The 14401-nt window shown below is 46.5% G+C and overlaps 1 protein-coding gene across 1 annotated transcript in view; it reads right to left on the minus strand.

Annotated features, from left to right (window-relative positions):
• The window catches only part of srrm3 (serine/arginine repetitive matrix 3), a gene marked incomplete at both ends in the record, with an annotated part of 28311 nt that extends 24039 nt beyond the window's left edge, over positions 1-4272 (minus strand). Inside the window, one exon of the mRNA XM_080844849.1 lies at positions 4025-4272. Coding sequence (XP_080700975.1) covers positions 4025-4272 — 248 coding nt within the window. The remainder of the gene's footprint in view (positions 1-4024) is intronic.
• Positions 4273-14401: the final 10129 nt, after the last annotated feature.

Below are 14401 nucleotides of genomic sequence, written 5' to 3' on the forward strand. Positions count from 1 at the left end.
GTAGTTGGATGCCCCAGCTTGAGACTAATTCAGAGTCCTTTCTCCAAGGCGGCCTGACAAATTATCTCCAGAAACGCATGTTCCCTCAGATGAGGAATTGAAAATTATTTTTGTAAACTGAATCCATTAACACTGCAGATGTACCAGCAGCTGGCAAAGTATTTATTGTCTATGTGACAGGCTAACGGCTAGGCACAACTGCATCTCCCTGCACTTTTATCTGAGGGGAGGGGAGGGGGCGAGAGCAGTGGCATAGGGGAAAGTGCTATGGTCAGTGCTCAGGGGTTCCAGCCCAGACCGATGGCCTTTCTGTTTGAGGGCTGAATGCATATTAATGGAGGGCAATGAGAAGAAGGCAGGACTCAGCACATTTGCAGGGAGTCGAATAAGCACCTGGAGCGTCGACGCAGCTCACTTTGAGTTCGCCCTGCCCTGGCCCCATGCTAAATAATGACACTGCAGCATCAGCAGCAAGTTTAGCAACTTGGTTCCTGACCATGGAACTGTTACACACACACGCACACGCACACGCACACGCACACGCACACACACACATACACCGGATCACCCCGAGCCCCTCCCCATCCCCCCACGTCAGCCATGACAGACTACCCTGATTTCACGGACTGATTGCACCAATTAGACAACATTGAAGAGTCAGAGACAGCCTCCATTAACACTAGCCTCTGCGCCGTTAAGCTCCCCGCACCCTCTTTCCTCTCCAGCAGTGATGGGCCATGGATCAGCAAGATGCCACTTCTGATTAACTCCTTTTAATAATACAATGCTTGTGTGCAGCCTCTTGCGATGGTGTGTGTGTGTGTGTGTGTGTGTGTGTGTGTGTGTGTGAGTTGCCTGCTGCATTTTGCACGAATGCCGTTTGCATGTGGCAAAGGAAACGCTGCTAGTTCAAAAGAGAGGCCCCCAGGGGGACGAATGAAAGTCACTTAAAACTTGTTTACGCCTCGTGGCCTGTACATATATGTAAAGGGGACAGTGTCTGTGAAACGGCTGAATTGTAAAGCTGTTACTGAAAAAGGCTTTGGCTGAATAATGCAGCGAAGCTACAAGAGAGAGAGAGAGAACACTTGAACAGGAGAAAGAGAGAGAGAGAGCAGAGATTGGGTGCAGTACTAGAGCACGGGAGAGGCATCAGGGAATGAAGATGTCTGCTACTGACTCTAACTCTGCCTGATAAAAATAAGAAATGAAAAGTGCAAAACGGGTATTCGGTTAGAAGGGACTTGTAGCCTGTATGAGATAATTCCTTGAAAAGGAAGATTCTTCAGTAAGTGCCTAACCATATAAGATGCAGTGGACCGCACATACACATTCTGGATGGAGATGGAACTCTTCCTCCTCCAGTTTTTTTAAACTGAGTAGGTGGCAGTGTTTCCTATGTGGAGCTTCTTGTCCATTAACGCAAGAGCTCTTGATATTAGTAGGTTAATTAGCTGATATTAGTTGCAATTAGTAGGTTAATATGAGGCATTAGCTGTGAGACACCACGAGCACTTCTCAAATGAGTTGAGAAACGCCACGTACATGTCAATGCTGCTCTTTCAATACGCTGTGTGCTTAGACTAACAGGAGCAGTCCTACGCCACCGCGCTGAGCCCAAATGCTGTTTCTAATAGGCGCTTACTCATTTGTTTAGCCCTCTCTGCTTTACCCTCTCTTCCTTCTCTCTCTTCAAAAGGACACCCTGTAATGGAGAGGGACAGCACTTCTTCAGAGTGACTCGTGTCGTGGATCAGGGCGAAGCAGAAGGAGGATGCAGTGTGGGGTCAGTCAAGGGGGCTTGTTGGCTGCCAGGCTCAGCGTAGCTTAACAAGCAGATTGCTCCAATTGCTGTTCCTCTAATTGGCTCCCTGGTCGAGGCAACAGGGCTCTTGGTGGACAATTACCCCATTCTGTCTCACTGAAGTTTGTTTTCAGAGTGGGGTTTCATTGCTGTTCACTTGGTGTCTTTCTGTTCTCGGCGTGTGCACGCTTTTGTGCTTGTCCGCGCTTCCTGTCTCTCCCCCTTTCTCTTTCTCTCTCCCTCTCTCTCTCTCTCTCTCTCTGTCTGTCTGAGTATATGTGTGTTTTGTGACTATGATGGGGTGGCAATGTGCATGAATTTATAATTCACAAATATGGTCCAGGGGGGGGCGTTTCAGCGCATAATCTTTTTGTCTGGCTCGAACATATACAGTATTTTAGTTTTTTGTGAACAAAAGATTTCCATGCTGACTGCTCTGTGTTCAGGCGCCCTGTCTGCCCATCCCTCTGTAAACGAGCACAGCCTCAGGACCGGCATGAAGCGTTAAATCCACAGCAGATGGAAAAAAGCCTCCAGCTTTCCTTTTAATTCATGCTAATGCCTTTCACCCCCCGCCCCAAACACAGATCCCTTAAACCTTCTGGCCTACTCCATCTATTATCGGAGGGCCTTTCTCTGGCAGTTTAAATGGCCAAGTTAGACAAACAACCAACTTATCGCTACATGCTTCTGACCTGCTTCCAAGTTGAGTCCCCCCACAACTCATGTCCTGAAACCCCCTCCCGGGTATCAAGGGTCTGTCTGTTCTCCTCAATCTCACAGGGGAATAACTCACCATGACTTAGTCTCCACATCCACCTCTCTTTCTATTTCTCTCTCTCTCTCCATCATCATTACCGGACACTGCCGTCCTGCACTGGACATGTGGTGCCGTTACATCACCCTCAAACCAAGGGGGCAATTAGCCGGCACGCAAGACACCGCCCTGGCAGATGGCAGTGCTGGCCTCCGCATCTCCACAACCAGGCTGCTATCAGATCCATCAATCTGGTGGCCATTACTGTGGAGAACTAATGGGAGCAGGTCCACTCCGGAGCCGCCAAAGGCAGCAGGCAGAAGAGTTATTCATGAAGAAGCATCCCCCTATTCCAGACCCACAGAGGACAGTGAGGAGGTTAACGATCAGTCCAGACCAACTGCATCAGGGGTGGGAGACAGATGTGCAAAGACAGATGTGGACGTCAACCTATGTGGAATGTGCTGCAGGAAAGAGGCTATTGAGAAAGAAACAGAGTAACCTAAAAAAGGGAAAACAACTAGACTTATCTCTTTAAGGATACAGAACCATGGATACTTTACTAATTATTCACAACATAACACAGTGCAATACATATTGTTCACTGAGTCATGCATGTGGGATTCTTTAACCTCAGTAACCAGTGTGATTAGAATTGAAAAGGACATCAGTGCCTTGGTATTGTGTTCATTTCAACTGATACTGTTTTTGTTTACGATGTTCTCTCGCCTGCTGCAACGTGGGACTGCAGCTCAGCGCAGACACAAGGTCACATGGCTCGTCATTAATTAGTGTCACCGCTAGCCTCCAGTTTCCCCTCAAACACACTTTAGTTGCTCAGCTCGGAGCCTGAACGGATCAGCGCCCGTCCATGTCTGCGAGCTACGGGGATTAGCGCAGATGCCAGTCACGGCACAAATCCGCTAGAGCCGCAGCAGCAGCCACCGATTTAGCGTTACGGGAGAAAATGTTAATGAGAGCGGTAGAAGGGAGAGGCAGAGGCAGAGGCAGAGGCAGTTTCCTTCAGTGACTGTCCCTCGTTGCTGTTATATCTCCCGAGGAGAAACTGTGTCTTTGTTGGCGCTCATAAAAACAGGAGAGCTATAATGAACACCAAATAAATCCACACTAAAAAAACACTGGAGCATGTACCACGCTTTTGAAAAACACTAACCTACTACTTACAAGGCTTTAATGTGAAACGTTGCGACAGTATTAGCTGCCGGCCTACTTCAAAATCTCAGGACGATTTTTTAATACCACCCTGCCTCTCCTGTTGTTGAAGAGAGAACGTTGGTGAGCTCGTGTGTTTGTCAACGACACAAAACAATATCATATTATCTAACTAAAGAGGTAACAACTTTACATTCAATACCTCACCCCTCCCCCCTTCCCCTTTTTCTCTATCCTTCCGTCTTTCCTCCCTCTCTCTCTGCGAGTGTAATGCAGCACTGCAGTCTCACCCTTGCTCCTCCATCATCTCCTGCAGCTCCATGCATTTCAGCTCCACCCTTCGCTTGCGCTCGTGATCCAGGATCTCACGGTGGGCCTTCTTCACCGGCATAGGCTCTGTTCGTACTGCGTCCTCCTCCTCCTCCCCCGCCTCGGGCTCCTGGTCGGATTTGGGCCGCACCGTCGAGGCCTCCCCCGGTTGCTGGGGGAAACCATTAGCGCCGTCCTGAGGGGAAGGCACCCGCGCCCCATCATACATGGCCACAGCACGCTGCAGGGAAACACACAGACGGGTAGATAGGGTAAAGGTAAACATTGGAGAGGGGGAATATTGACTTTCATTCAGCTTTTCTCGCAGTGTTACGCCATTAGTGCACTCAAATTGCGGCTATTGACAAACTGAAAATGTACCGACACATCCGTTTAGTCAGAGCCCATCCGGGGGGAACTCCTGAGTGGAAGGGCCTTAATGTCTCCGCTCCCTTCAACAAAACACAGACAGGCGCAGCAGGAGAGAAAAAGAGAAAACACAACACGCTCGCGCTCATCAAAACCTTTGTAAAGCTAACTGCACTGCTGCTGATGTGAGCTTCCTGACATTGACAGTGATGTTCTTGGATAGGATAGTGCGGAGCGTGGAGTTATATGGCAGGCAAATACCAAAACACATACAGTAACCACCAGCACTACCTACCCTGGAGACATCATCAGCTTCAACATCCACACAGAAGTCACACAGTATGAATACGCTCCAGTTGGCATTAACACAATGAAACCAAATAACACATAACTCAGGGCTTGTGGAGCTCATCAGAAACAATGACACAATAAAAAAAAGTAAGAAAAACAATACCATCTGCAGTTCCAAATCACACATCTGTGTGAACACAAAATTGATCTTACAAATGAACTGAAAAGAGGACAAATGAGTTTGTATGGGTATCCGAGCGGAGAGGGGTTTGACAGCACTGTGGAGAACAGTGCTCTGTGGCTGGTGCTAAGGGACCCAAATGTGCTTACACATCCCTGGTGCACTGCCCAGAATCTGCAGTGCTAATGGGCTCATTTTTCATAGCAAAGACTTGAAAAAGTGTCCCACCCAGATCACTTTACCAACGCCCCTGTCAGCAATGCCTTGGGTTTATGACTACTTTACTCACAGAAACCAACTGGGACATTACACTGAGCTGGGCAATTAGTCTCACCCGGCCTGCAATTTAACTTGATTGTAACCATTTCAAGTTGAGGCAGACACCTAAAACAGTGTGAGCGTATTAATGAGTTGTTTACCGGTGGACATGATCTGAGAAGTCTTTGCGCTGCTAAATGGAGTCTGCAAGGTCATGCTGTTTGGCACTTGAACAGGTGGCAGAGTAGCGGGCGTTATCATTGCTGCATACATTATCCTGCAAAGTGCACTTTGAAAGTCTGTGACTTGCATCGCCAACGTAACCCAAACGATTACGCCCAAAGCCTACAAGCAGACTTTGAATTGCTTTTTTTATATCACAAGGCCAGTGGGAGTTGGCCTGGAGATCAATCTAACGTAACATCAAATGACATCAGCATTGTTTTGTCTCTCGAGGGTCCCTGCAGTAAACACAACCCCTCTGCTGCTCTGTGCAGAGTTCACTCAGTGGTCCGGACACAACCAAACACCCATGGTACAGTTGGTAGAGTGTGTGTCAGTGCACTAATTTAAGAACAGAAGGCAAATAAGATTCACTTCACTGCTCCAGTGAACATCTTAGATCTTAGTCAACCAAGGAGAAGCCATAACAGTGGTAAACCTGGCGGTTACGATTCCTCCGGCGGTTTTCCAACGGGGTGGGCTGCTGCACTGTCTGGCGCAACCGAAAGAAGAATCCTCGCTGCATGATAATTAGCCGCGATCGGCACCTCGCGTCTGAACCCCCCTGCGTTTCCCCCGGCGACACGGACATCCCAGCGAGGCCATATGTTACCTGCTTGGCCCCCATGGGTCTCAACCTGGTCCTAAGTCTCGAGCACCGGAGGACTCTCAGAGGCTCGGCAACCGCCAGGAAGCTCCGTCAGTCTGACAACAGACGCCGCAATCCCTCGTTAAAGCAGAGGAGTCTCGACTGCATGCTAATCACATCTACGCCATGGCTTATTGCTCCACCATATAGCTAATCAGTAACTCAATTAGTCTGAGCAAACAACATGACTCTTGTCTAAGTGACTATTTTCACTTGCGGTGGAAATCTGTTTTCCTACATGGAGATGTAAAATAAATATGCAACTGTTGGCAATTCATCAAATCTCTGCTGACTCCTGTCTCAGTATTTCTTGCTCAACAAAGGAAATTACATCGTATCCAGGTGTTAAATGTATGTCAGTACTGTATATTTACAAACACAGCCTGAAATAATAATGATACAATGAACTGGATAGTTTTAAGGTTGGGTTCATTCTTTCTATTAAGATCCAGTTGTAAAAGAGCAGCAATTTGGATATAAAGTGCTATTAACCTAAATGTTTATTTCCATCAAATTAAATGTTTTTTATTTAAAAATGAAAATGCACCACCATTTTTATGAACTAGCAACAAAGGTAAACCACTATGACAGACATACACTAAAACATGAATTAGGTTTCCCCTCCTTGAAGAAAATCTAATAAGAGATCTCCATATTATCTCCTTACTTTCTCCTAGACAACAAAGAGATTAAACGTCAGATAAAGTCTTAAATCTCCTGCTTCTCAGATTGCTAGTCGGACCAAATTTCTGCTTTGATGTTAAAGGAGAGGTCTTGTTAAATCACAAATAATGCTCAGTTTAAACTAAATGTTAAGTCATCTCAATATTATCTCATTCACTCTCAAGACAGCCTTGGTGTATGGAGATGAGGCACAAATTCTCACAGTAAAGTCCTTTTTACTAGCGTTTGACACCAAGACTGTTCAAAGCTGTTGTGGAGAGGGGAAGCTAGGAGATCTTTTTCGTCAATAATGGCAAGCCTAGATTCTTACAATAAAGTGCCTCATCTAATTTCTGTTTCAAACTGTTTCTCCTAAGGAACTTTAGGAGAAATATATTTGATTAAATGTGTAAGTACTTGCAGAAACAATAATGCAAAAACGAAACTAATACAAAAATAAAGTCTTCAAGCTAACAAAGATCCATCTCCGAGAACAAAAAATGTTCCTACGGGAAGTCTTGACAACTGCACACAACCTACTTTCTGAATAATATGGTACCCCTGATAAAAGCCTGCCTTGTTGCAAAGGCATGAAAGTAATGCTTTGCCGCTAAGTCTGTGCATCTCTGAGGTTCTGATTCCCTGCTGTTTTTGTCTTAGTTTGTGCTGACGCCACAACTCGGGCAACAAAAAACAAGCAATTTTCCAGACAGCGAAACAACTGTCTCCATAACAATGAATTTCGGGGGCCTCATGAAGGAACTGGCTGCGTGCAATCTTCATTCTCTATTCACTACACACAAAGGATTTTAACAGCATTTCCTCATTAGGCTTGGATCAAAACCTGGATTATCCACAGCCATTAAGGAACTGTATCAATCACGTAGGGCGCAAGAGAAGTCACCAGCACACAAGCTGCATGGGAAGTGGAAAACAACTTGTGCATTCGTGGTGTGGTGTTCATTTATTACTGCAATTATAATTCAGATTTAAATGGCAACTAGCAAATCTTCATCGTACTGCATGCCATATATGACGGAGATCGATTTTTCTGGCCTCCCTCTGCCATCTTCATTTAGGCCTTAGTGGGGTGTTCAGAGCAAGAGAGTTAAAGAAGCCACAAGACTCTTACAATCCCTGCAAGCAGCTGTTTACCCTTCTTCTTCCCGTGAAGCTCTATGAGATCCCACCACCATTAATCACCGATGGACTTCCACAGACACCGACCAAGGGTACCACAGAGGTGATCACACCAAGGAAGATGTAAACACTGTAAAGCCGTCCATTAATTTTTCCGCCTGTGCTCTTGGGGCTGCGTGCAAGGCTGACATAGATCATGCTGGTCGTTAGGGGCGCGGCGCAGTCAGGGGAGAGGTCTCAAGGACCGTCTGAGGGGCGCAGCACAGAGAGATAGCAGGAGGAAACACAGCCTGAGTGGAGGAGGCCATATTTCAGCCCCCTGCTTCAGCGAGCACTCGGAGCACTTCTGGAACGCTCACTTTGGGGTGTCATCGTCTCATCTGGCATCATCCTGGCCTCGTGACAAGAATGGCTGCCTCAGACCGGCTCCATTAAAGGAGCAGTCAGGCTGGCATGAGGCAGCGCTGCTGGTGATGGAGAGAGAGAGAGAGATGGAGAGAGAGAGAGAGAGAGAGATGGAAGGAGAAAGATATAGATGGAGAAAAAGATAGTGCTAGATGCTGTTAGGGTTGAGCGGGTGTGCTTTAGGGGGGCACACTACACCATCACCGTTGCACCAGGTGTCTGCATGGATTGCCAAGAGGCCGTGCTTACAGGTTGGGGCTCACAGAGGTTAGCAGGATTGAAGCCTGGCACATAGGAGGACGTGGACACAGGCAGGCAGTGGCCACAAAAGGTACCGGACAGGGCGGAGATAGCCATGCCCAGCCCTTCATTTGCTGCAAGATTTATTTTCCCATGGGCTTTCAGAGGAGGAAAGAAATAGAGAAAGAAATAGAGTGAGAGAGAGAGAAAGAAAGAGAGAGAGAGAGAGAGAGAGAGAGAGTGAGAGAGAGAGGCTGTCAAAAGGGTAATTACTCCTCTCCCCTCTGTGGTGAGACGTGGAGAATTCAGATCCTGGAGAGGGGTGAGAGTTGAGAGGTTTGGCGGTAATTGCCACACTAATGCATTCCACAGCGAGACATTTTTCTGGAGCGCTCTTCAGGGGGTGTATTTTCCTCTCCATGTGTGAGTATTATTTTCAACACCTTTCCATACAGGTCTCCAAACAGCCCTCCTCACCATGCAGACCTACTCTAAACTGCTCTCCCTCCCTTTCTCTCTCCCTCCCTTTTTCTCTCTTACTCTCTTTCTTCTCCACTGAGCTTTTCAGGACTTTCATGGCCGTGCTTTCCACGCTCGCCAAGATCGAAAGAACGATGACGCAGCCTCTATCGTCTTCCCCTCCTCTCCCTTTCAGTTTATTACAGGTGTTACGCAGATCAGAGGCAGGGTCTCACAGCACACATATGCATCATAGAGAAAGAAAGGACCTCAGAATAGTACACACTTTCACACACACACACACACACACACACACACACACACACAAACACACACACTCACTCACACACACACACACACACACACACACACACACACACACACTCACACAAAGACACACAAACACAGCTGCCTAAGTGTCTCCAAAAGCCCCCGAAATCTTTGCTGGGTTAGTTTCCTAAGTGTTTCCATTCATCGCTTGAATTACAAAATATTAATGGCAGCTCCCCTTAGGACACAATCTAAGAGAGGCATCATTAACATAGAGCAGATTTAATTTCACAACCCTTTCCCACTTGCCCTTACAGAAACAAAAGTTTTCCACTCAGTCTCCTTCCGTAAATAAAAGATGAGGAGCAAGAGTCTTTCAGGTGGATCTTAGCTTGGAACGCCACTTTCAGGCTCACGTGGGAATGGAACGTCTCAAGTGTAATCCAATTCAACGTGTAATAACGACCACTTGCTTTGTTCTCGTTTCTCAGATCTTACGTGTGGTGCCTTCTTCAAAGGAGCGTGTTTAACCTTAACAAAATACACCTGTGATGTGTCAATGGTTCTCGTTTTTTGGAACCAGAGTGCAGAGGTAATGTGTGCGGAGCGTTGGTTAATTTTGCGGAGGGCAACAGAAACTGTCTGCAGTGGAACCCCCCCCCCCCCCCCCCCCCAAAGGGCCCCCTGTGCCCTCTTAAAGTGATTTTAAGCCTTATTGCTTTTCGTGAAAGGGAGGGCAACACAGCGAAGTGACAGACTTAATCCACCTCCATTCTCAACTGTCTTCCTGTGAGTGAGGGTGAAAAAAGATGAAGGAGGAGGGAGAAGTTACATAAACTAAAAAAATAGAACACGCTTTGTGGATCCCCTCCCCCCAAAAAACTGAAATTACCTCCTCGGCTTTCATTAGAGTCAGAGAAGTTGGTGAACAGGATTGAGAGAGCGAATACATCCTTTGCCTCTAGGGTGTCGAGTGAACCAAATTCACGGTTTTCTTTAAACTGCTTTTCTCCAACTCTAACCTGATTGATTCTTAATGTTTCTATACTATACTATACTGCTTCTAGTGTGTCAAGCTTTTGTGATTTTGTCTGTTTAGAGAGTACAGTGGAAAGTTGACCATTAGGGTATTCTAAATGATGGCCATCTCTTAATTGATAGAACTGCACTGAGAAAGGGCATTTCACTAAATATCATGGCAATGAAACTGGAGTAAAGGTTTATCAAGCCTGTGTTATCGGGTGCTTGCACACATCCAGATCAGCATAAACGAACATTTCAACAGAGGGAAAACAAGGTCAAAAATGCCTCATCCTCCGATAAACCCAAGCAATTTCAGCTGCAACACAAAACAAGTGGGCACTCCAATCTGCTTCTTTTTTTTCTCTCTCTCCAAACACGGAGGATAAAAAAGATAGCCTAGAATTCTGGGTAATTTATTTGTGCAGCGAGGCTTCTGAAGAACAGCAGAGTTCGGTAAACACGGGCAAACACATTCATCACCACGGACCCTCACACAACAAAGAGGTCACTACAGCGACCTGTAGTACCCATGGCACACTTGCACGGTTCTACGCAGTGTTACAGCCAACTCTACTACACACTCCATACCCTGACACCACACACAACCATACACTCTCCCCACCCTCTCATACACACCCAGACTTCAGGTATGGCACAAAGCCATACAATTGTTCCTGTACACAAATTATGGAATGTTCTAGAAAGTTTCTGACTTTCTGACGCCGACACTTTCTGATGCTGACACTAACTGAATATAATTTGTGTCATCACTTTCCCCCCCCCCGCATAATAATTGGTTTCTGTCTTGCATATCAACTACAGCAGCGGCCTCTGTAACCTGCAGCTCGGTCCACTGCTGTGGGCTCACGTCTGCTCTAGCTGTAGGCTAGCCTGCGGAAAGCTCTAATTGCTGGAGGAGACAAGAGAGGGATAGCCTTCATCAAAGTGATGTCTGTCAATGACTACGAGCCCACAGGTATCTTCCTCCTGTCGGCCACTGGACAGGCAGCTCCCTCTCTCTCTCTCTCTCACTCAGTCTCTCTCTCTCTCCTCACCTGCCTGTGGCCCTGTCAATCAACCCTCCTAGATTTCCTGCCTGGCAGGTCTCCAGACGCAGCACATGGCAAACGCATAAAAGAGCAAACACGAAAATGAGGCGAATCCTACAGGAAGCCTTCTCTTTCCTCTCACTCCCTCCCTTGTTCACTCTCCCTCATTCCTCTTTTCCCTCACTTTCGCTCGCCACCCTGTCTGTTCTTTCATTCTCTCGCCATTTATTTCCATCATTCAATTAAGAACGTCATTAATTTCCCTGCCTGCCAGTGCTAAGAGCTCCTTCAGGGACACGCAAGGCTTTAGAAGGGAGAGACAGCAGATAAGACTCCACATCTGAAACACCATACTAACTGGTAAACACTTTACATAATTGGTCGCTGGGTGGCTACATTTTCCTAAGAAGTCCAACAGACTTAAACTGATTCATAATCTTAAGGAAAAAAAAAATATTAAAAAAACGACACATCACTGAGTATTAACTGAACTCTGGGCTGAGTGTTTTTTGACAGAGGCAATCGGTATCTCCCAAATGCAGCTGTTGCCAGATGTGACATTGTCACCTTCACCGTGGCTGTTTACTGCATTGGCACCGTTGATGGTGGTGGGGAGGGTGTGAGGGTGGGGGCATTTTTATCGTGACACGCATCCACCGCTCTCTCAGTACGCAGCCTCAGTACTCAGGAGACTGATGCACAACACCCAAAACACGACATGGGCAAGTGACTCACATTTTAAAAAGTGCTGTTTTAATTGCAGGAGCCGGCACAACACAGAGTAGAGGTGTTAGTGATTCCATTCGTGGCGATGTAAAAGGTGTAAAATTCCCTATCCTTGCTTAGAAGTGTTTATTTCCTCTTAACTTCAAACTCGTAACTTCACGCCTCGTTTCTGAATATTTGTCACTACTCCCAGAGAATGGACGATAGTGCTGCTCGTGCTGTTGCTGCTAACACACCCAGGCGCCTCTGAGAGTGGAGACAGACGAGTAAATCTCTATTAGAGGAACACAGAGAGAAAGGCACTGGGGGCAACACATCTGGGCCTCACATCGTCTGGTCGGCTCATGATGCAACAGCACAAGCCCACAAGAAAACAAACACACACACATACACACACACACATACATACACACACACATTCTCCTTAAAATGTAGTGGGTATTTGCATACCTTTATGTCTTTAGGGAAGCCCCAAATGTATATAAATAAGAGTGACTGTGATGATGATGATGAGTGGGAGAGAGAGAGAGAGAGAGAGAGAGAGAGCTAGAAGGAGGGGAGGATTTCATTCCTCCGAGGTAAGACCCAAATGGCTGGGACAGAATGCATCTCTGTATCACCAAACCGCTTTGGAAATAAACACATCGATGCTGTTTGAGGGCATACGTCATAGAGTTCTGTTGCTGGCTGCACACACTAAACTAATCACTCAGGGTTCTTCAATGTCTAGTATACATTTTCATGACAGCTACAGATAGTGTGCACGTGGCTACAACAGCCTCGGGAGACAAGGCAGTCCTCCTGCCATGAATTAATAGGCCTGCTATTAATATTCAGAGGATGGCGGGAAGGAGGCCCCTGCAGTCATGCGCTCCCAGGCACATCCCTGTGGCCCTTCAAGCTGTCGGGCGGGCATTTATGACTATGGAACTAATGAGGGTCCGAGAGGAACCAAGGAAGAGGGAACAACCAAAGAAAATGGCTGAATAAAGCGTAGGAGAAATAAACACTTTCCTCTCCTGTGAATGGAGGAAATTCAAAGGAGTAGTGACCCTGGAAGAGACCTCAGACGAGCCACACGCTAGAGTCTGGAATAATCTTCTGTACCCAGCCCAGTGAAGCAAACTGGTCAATAGAGAACCGTCCCCAGGGAGCCAGCCAGGACAACACCCGAGGTAGAGGAGGAAAATACCATGAACATGGAAACTGGGAAAGGTGTGTGTGTACATGTACGGGTGTGTGTATGTGTGTACATGTATGTACGGTTGTGTGTAGGGGTGATGTGAGGTGAGGTGAGAAAAAAATCGTTAAATGTAAAGAATGGATGAGCTAGCAAGGAAGGGGTAGGAATTTAAAAAATGCAGGAAAAAATGTAATTTGTACGAGGACAGTCAGCTGGTTGTATCGACTGACTGAGAACCTGCATGCCAACGCAACCACCGGCGCGATTTGGCATTCAATCCAGTTTCTCAACTCTGACTTTATCTTTGATCTCACTGCTATAAGATATGCTCTAGGCAGTTCTAAAAGCTACCCCAAGTCATACCACATATGCATCCAAGACTTGCAACAGAACAGAGTGACGAAAAAACAGGTTTGAATCATCCTTTGGAACAAACCTTTATGTCAGAGAATGAATATCAAAGAGGCAGGACGATGTCAAAGTACCGAATTGCATCAGATTCCTGGAGCTCAGTAGAGAAACAGAGAAGCTCAGACATCTGCACCACTGATAGGGGGAAACATGGTGCAGCATCTCTTAGTCGCTCTTAGTTTCAGCCACACTTCAGATGTCTTTAATGAGATGTAACTAGGTTTACAAAAGAAAAGTGACGCAAATACTGATACACACACACACACACACACACACACACACACACACACACACACACACACACACACACACACACACACAGACACACACAAGGATGCACACATGGAGCATCTGTGAGATCTAAAGCCTTGGAGAATGGAAGCTAAAAGTAGACCATGACAACAAAGTGCTTGTTATCGCTGTTTTTAAAGGAAAGCTCTAATGAGTCATTAGGCAGGATTTCAGTAATTTCTTTTATCAGCACTTTACACGACTTCTTCTTTTTTTTTCAAGACCATACAAAAACATATACGAAGCACAAATATATTGAACATATGCTACAACACATGAAATTGTATAGTGTCCATTATACAGTGTGCTTGCCATCCTCCTGGCTCTATAGCTTTCCCATCGGATCCTCTTTGCCATGGATTTCAGCCCGCTGCAGCAGACAGGCCTCCAAGGCAGCTCAGACTCTCTACACTTGACTGCCAGGAACTTCGTTTTACTATTAATTTAGGTGCTTTCCCACCGAAGGAACCAGTTTTAGGGTGTGTGTTTCAACTGCAGGAACCACGCTGTAGGACCCCTTTCAGGGCC

This window comes from Sprattus sprattus (genome assembly GCF_963457725.1).
Source record: "Sprattus sprattus genome assembly, chromosome: 1".
In the NCBI taxonomy this organism is placed as follows: Eukaryota; Metazoa; Chordata; class Actinopteri; order Clupeiformes; family Clupeidae; genus Sprattus; species Sprattus sprattus.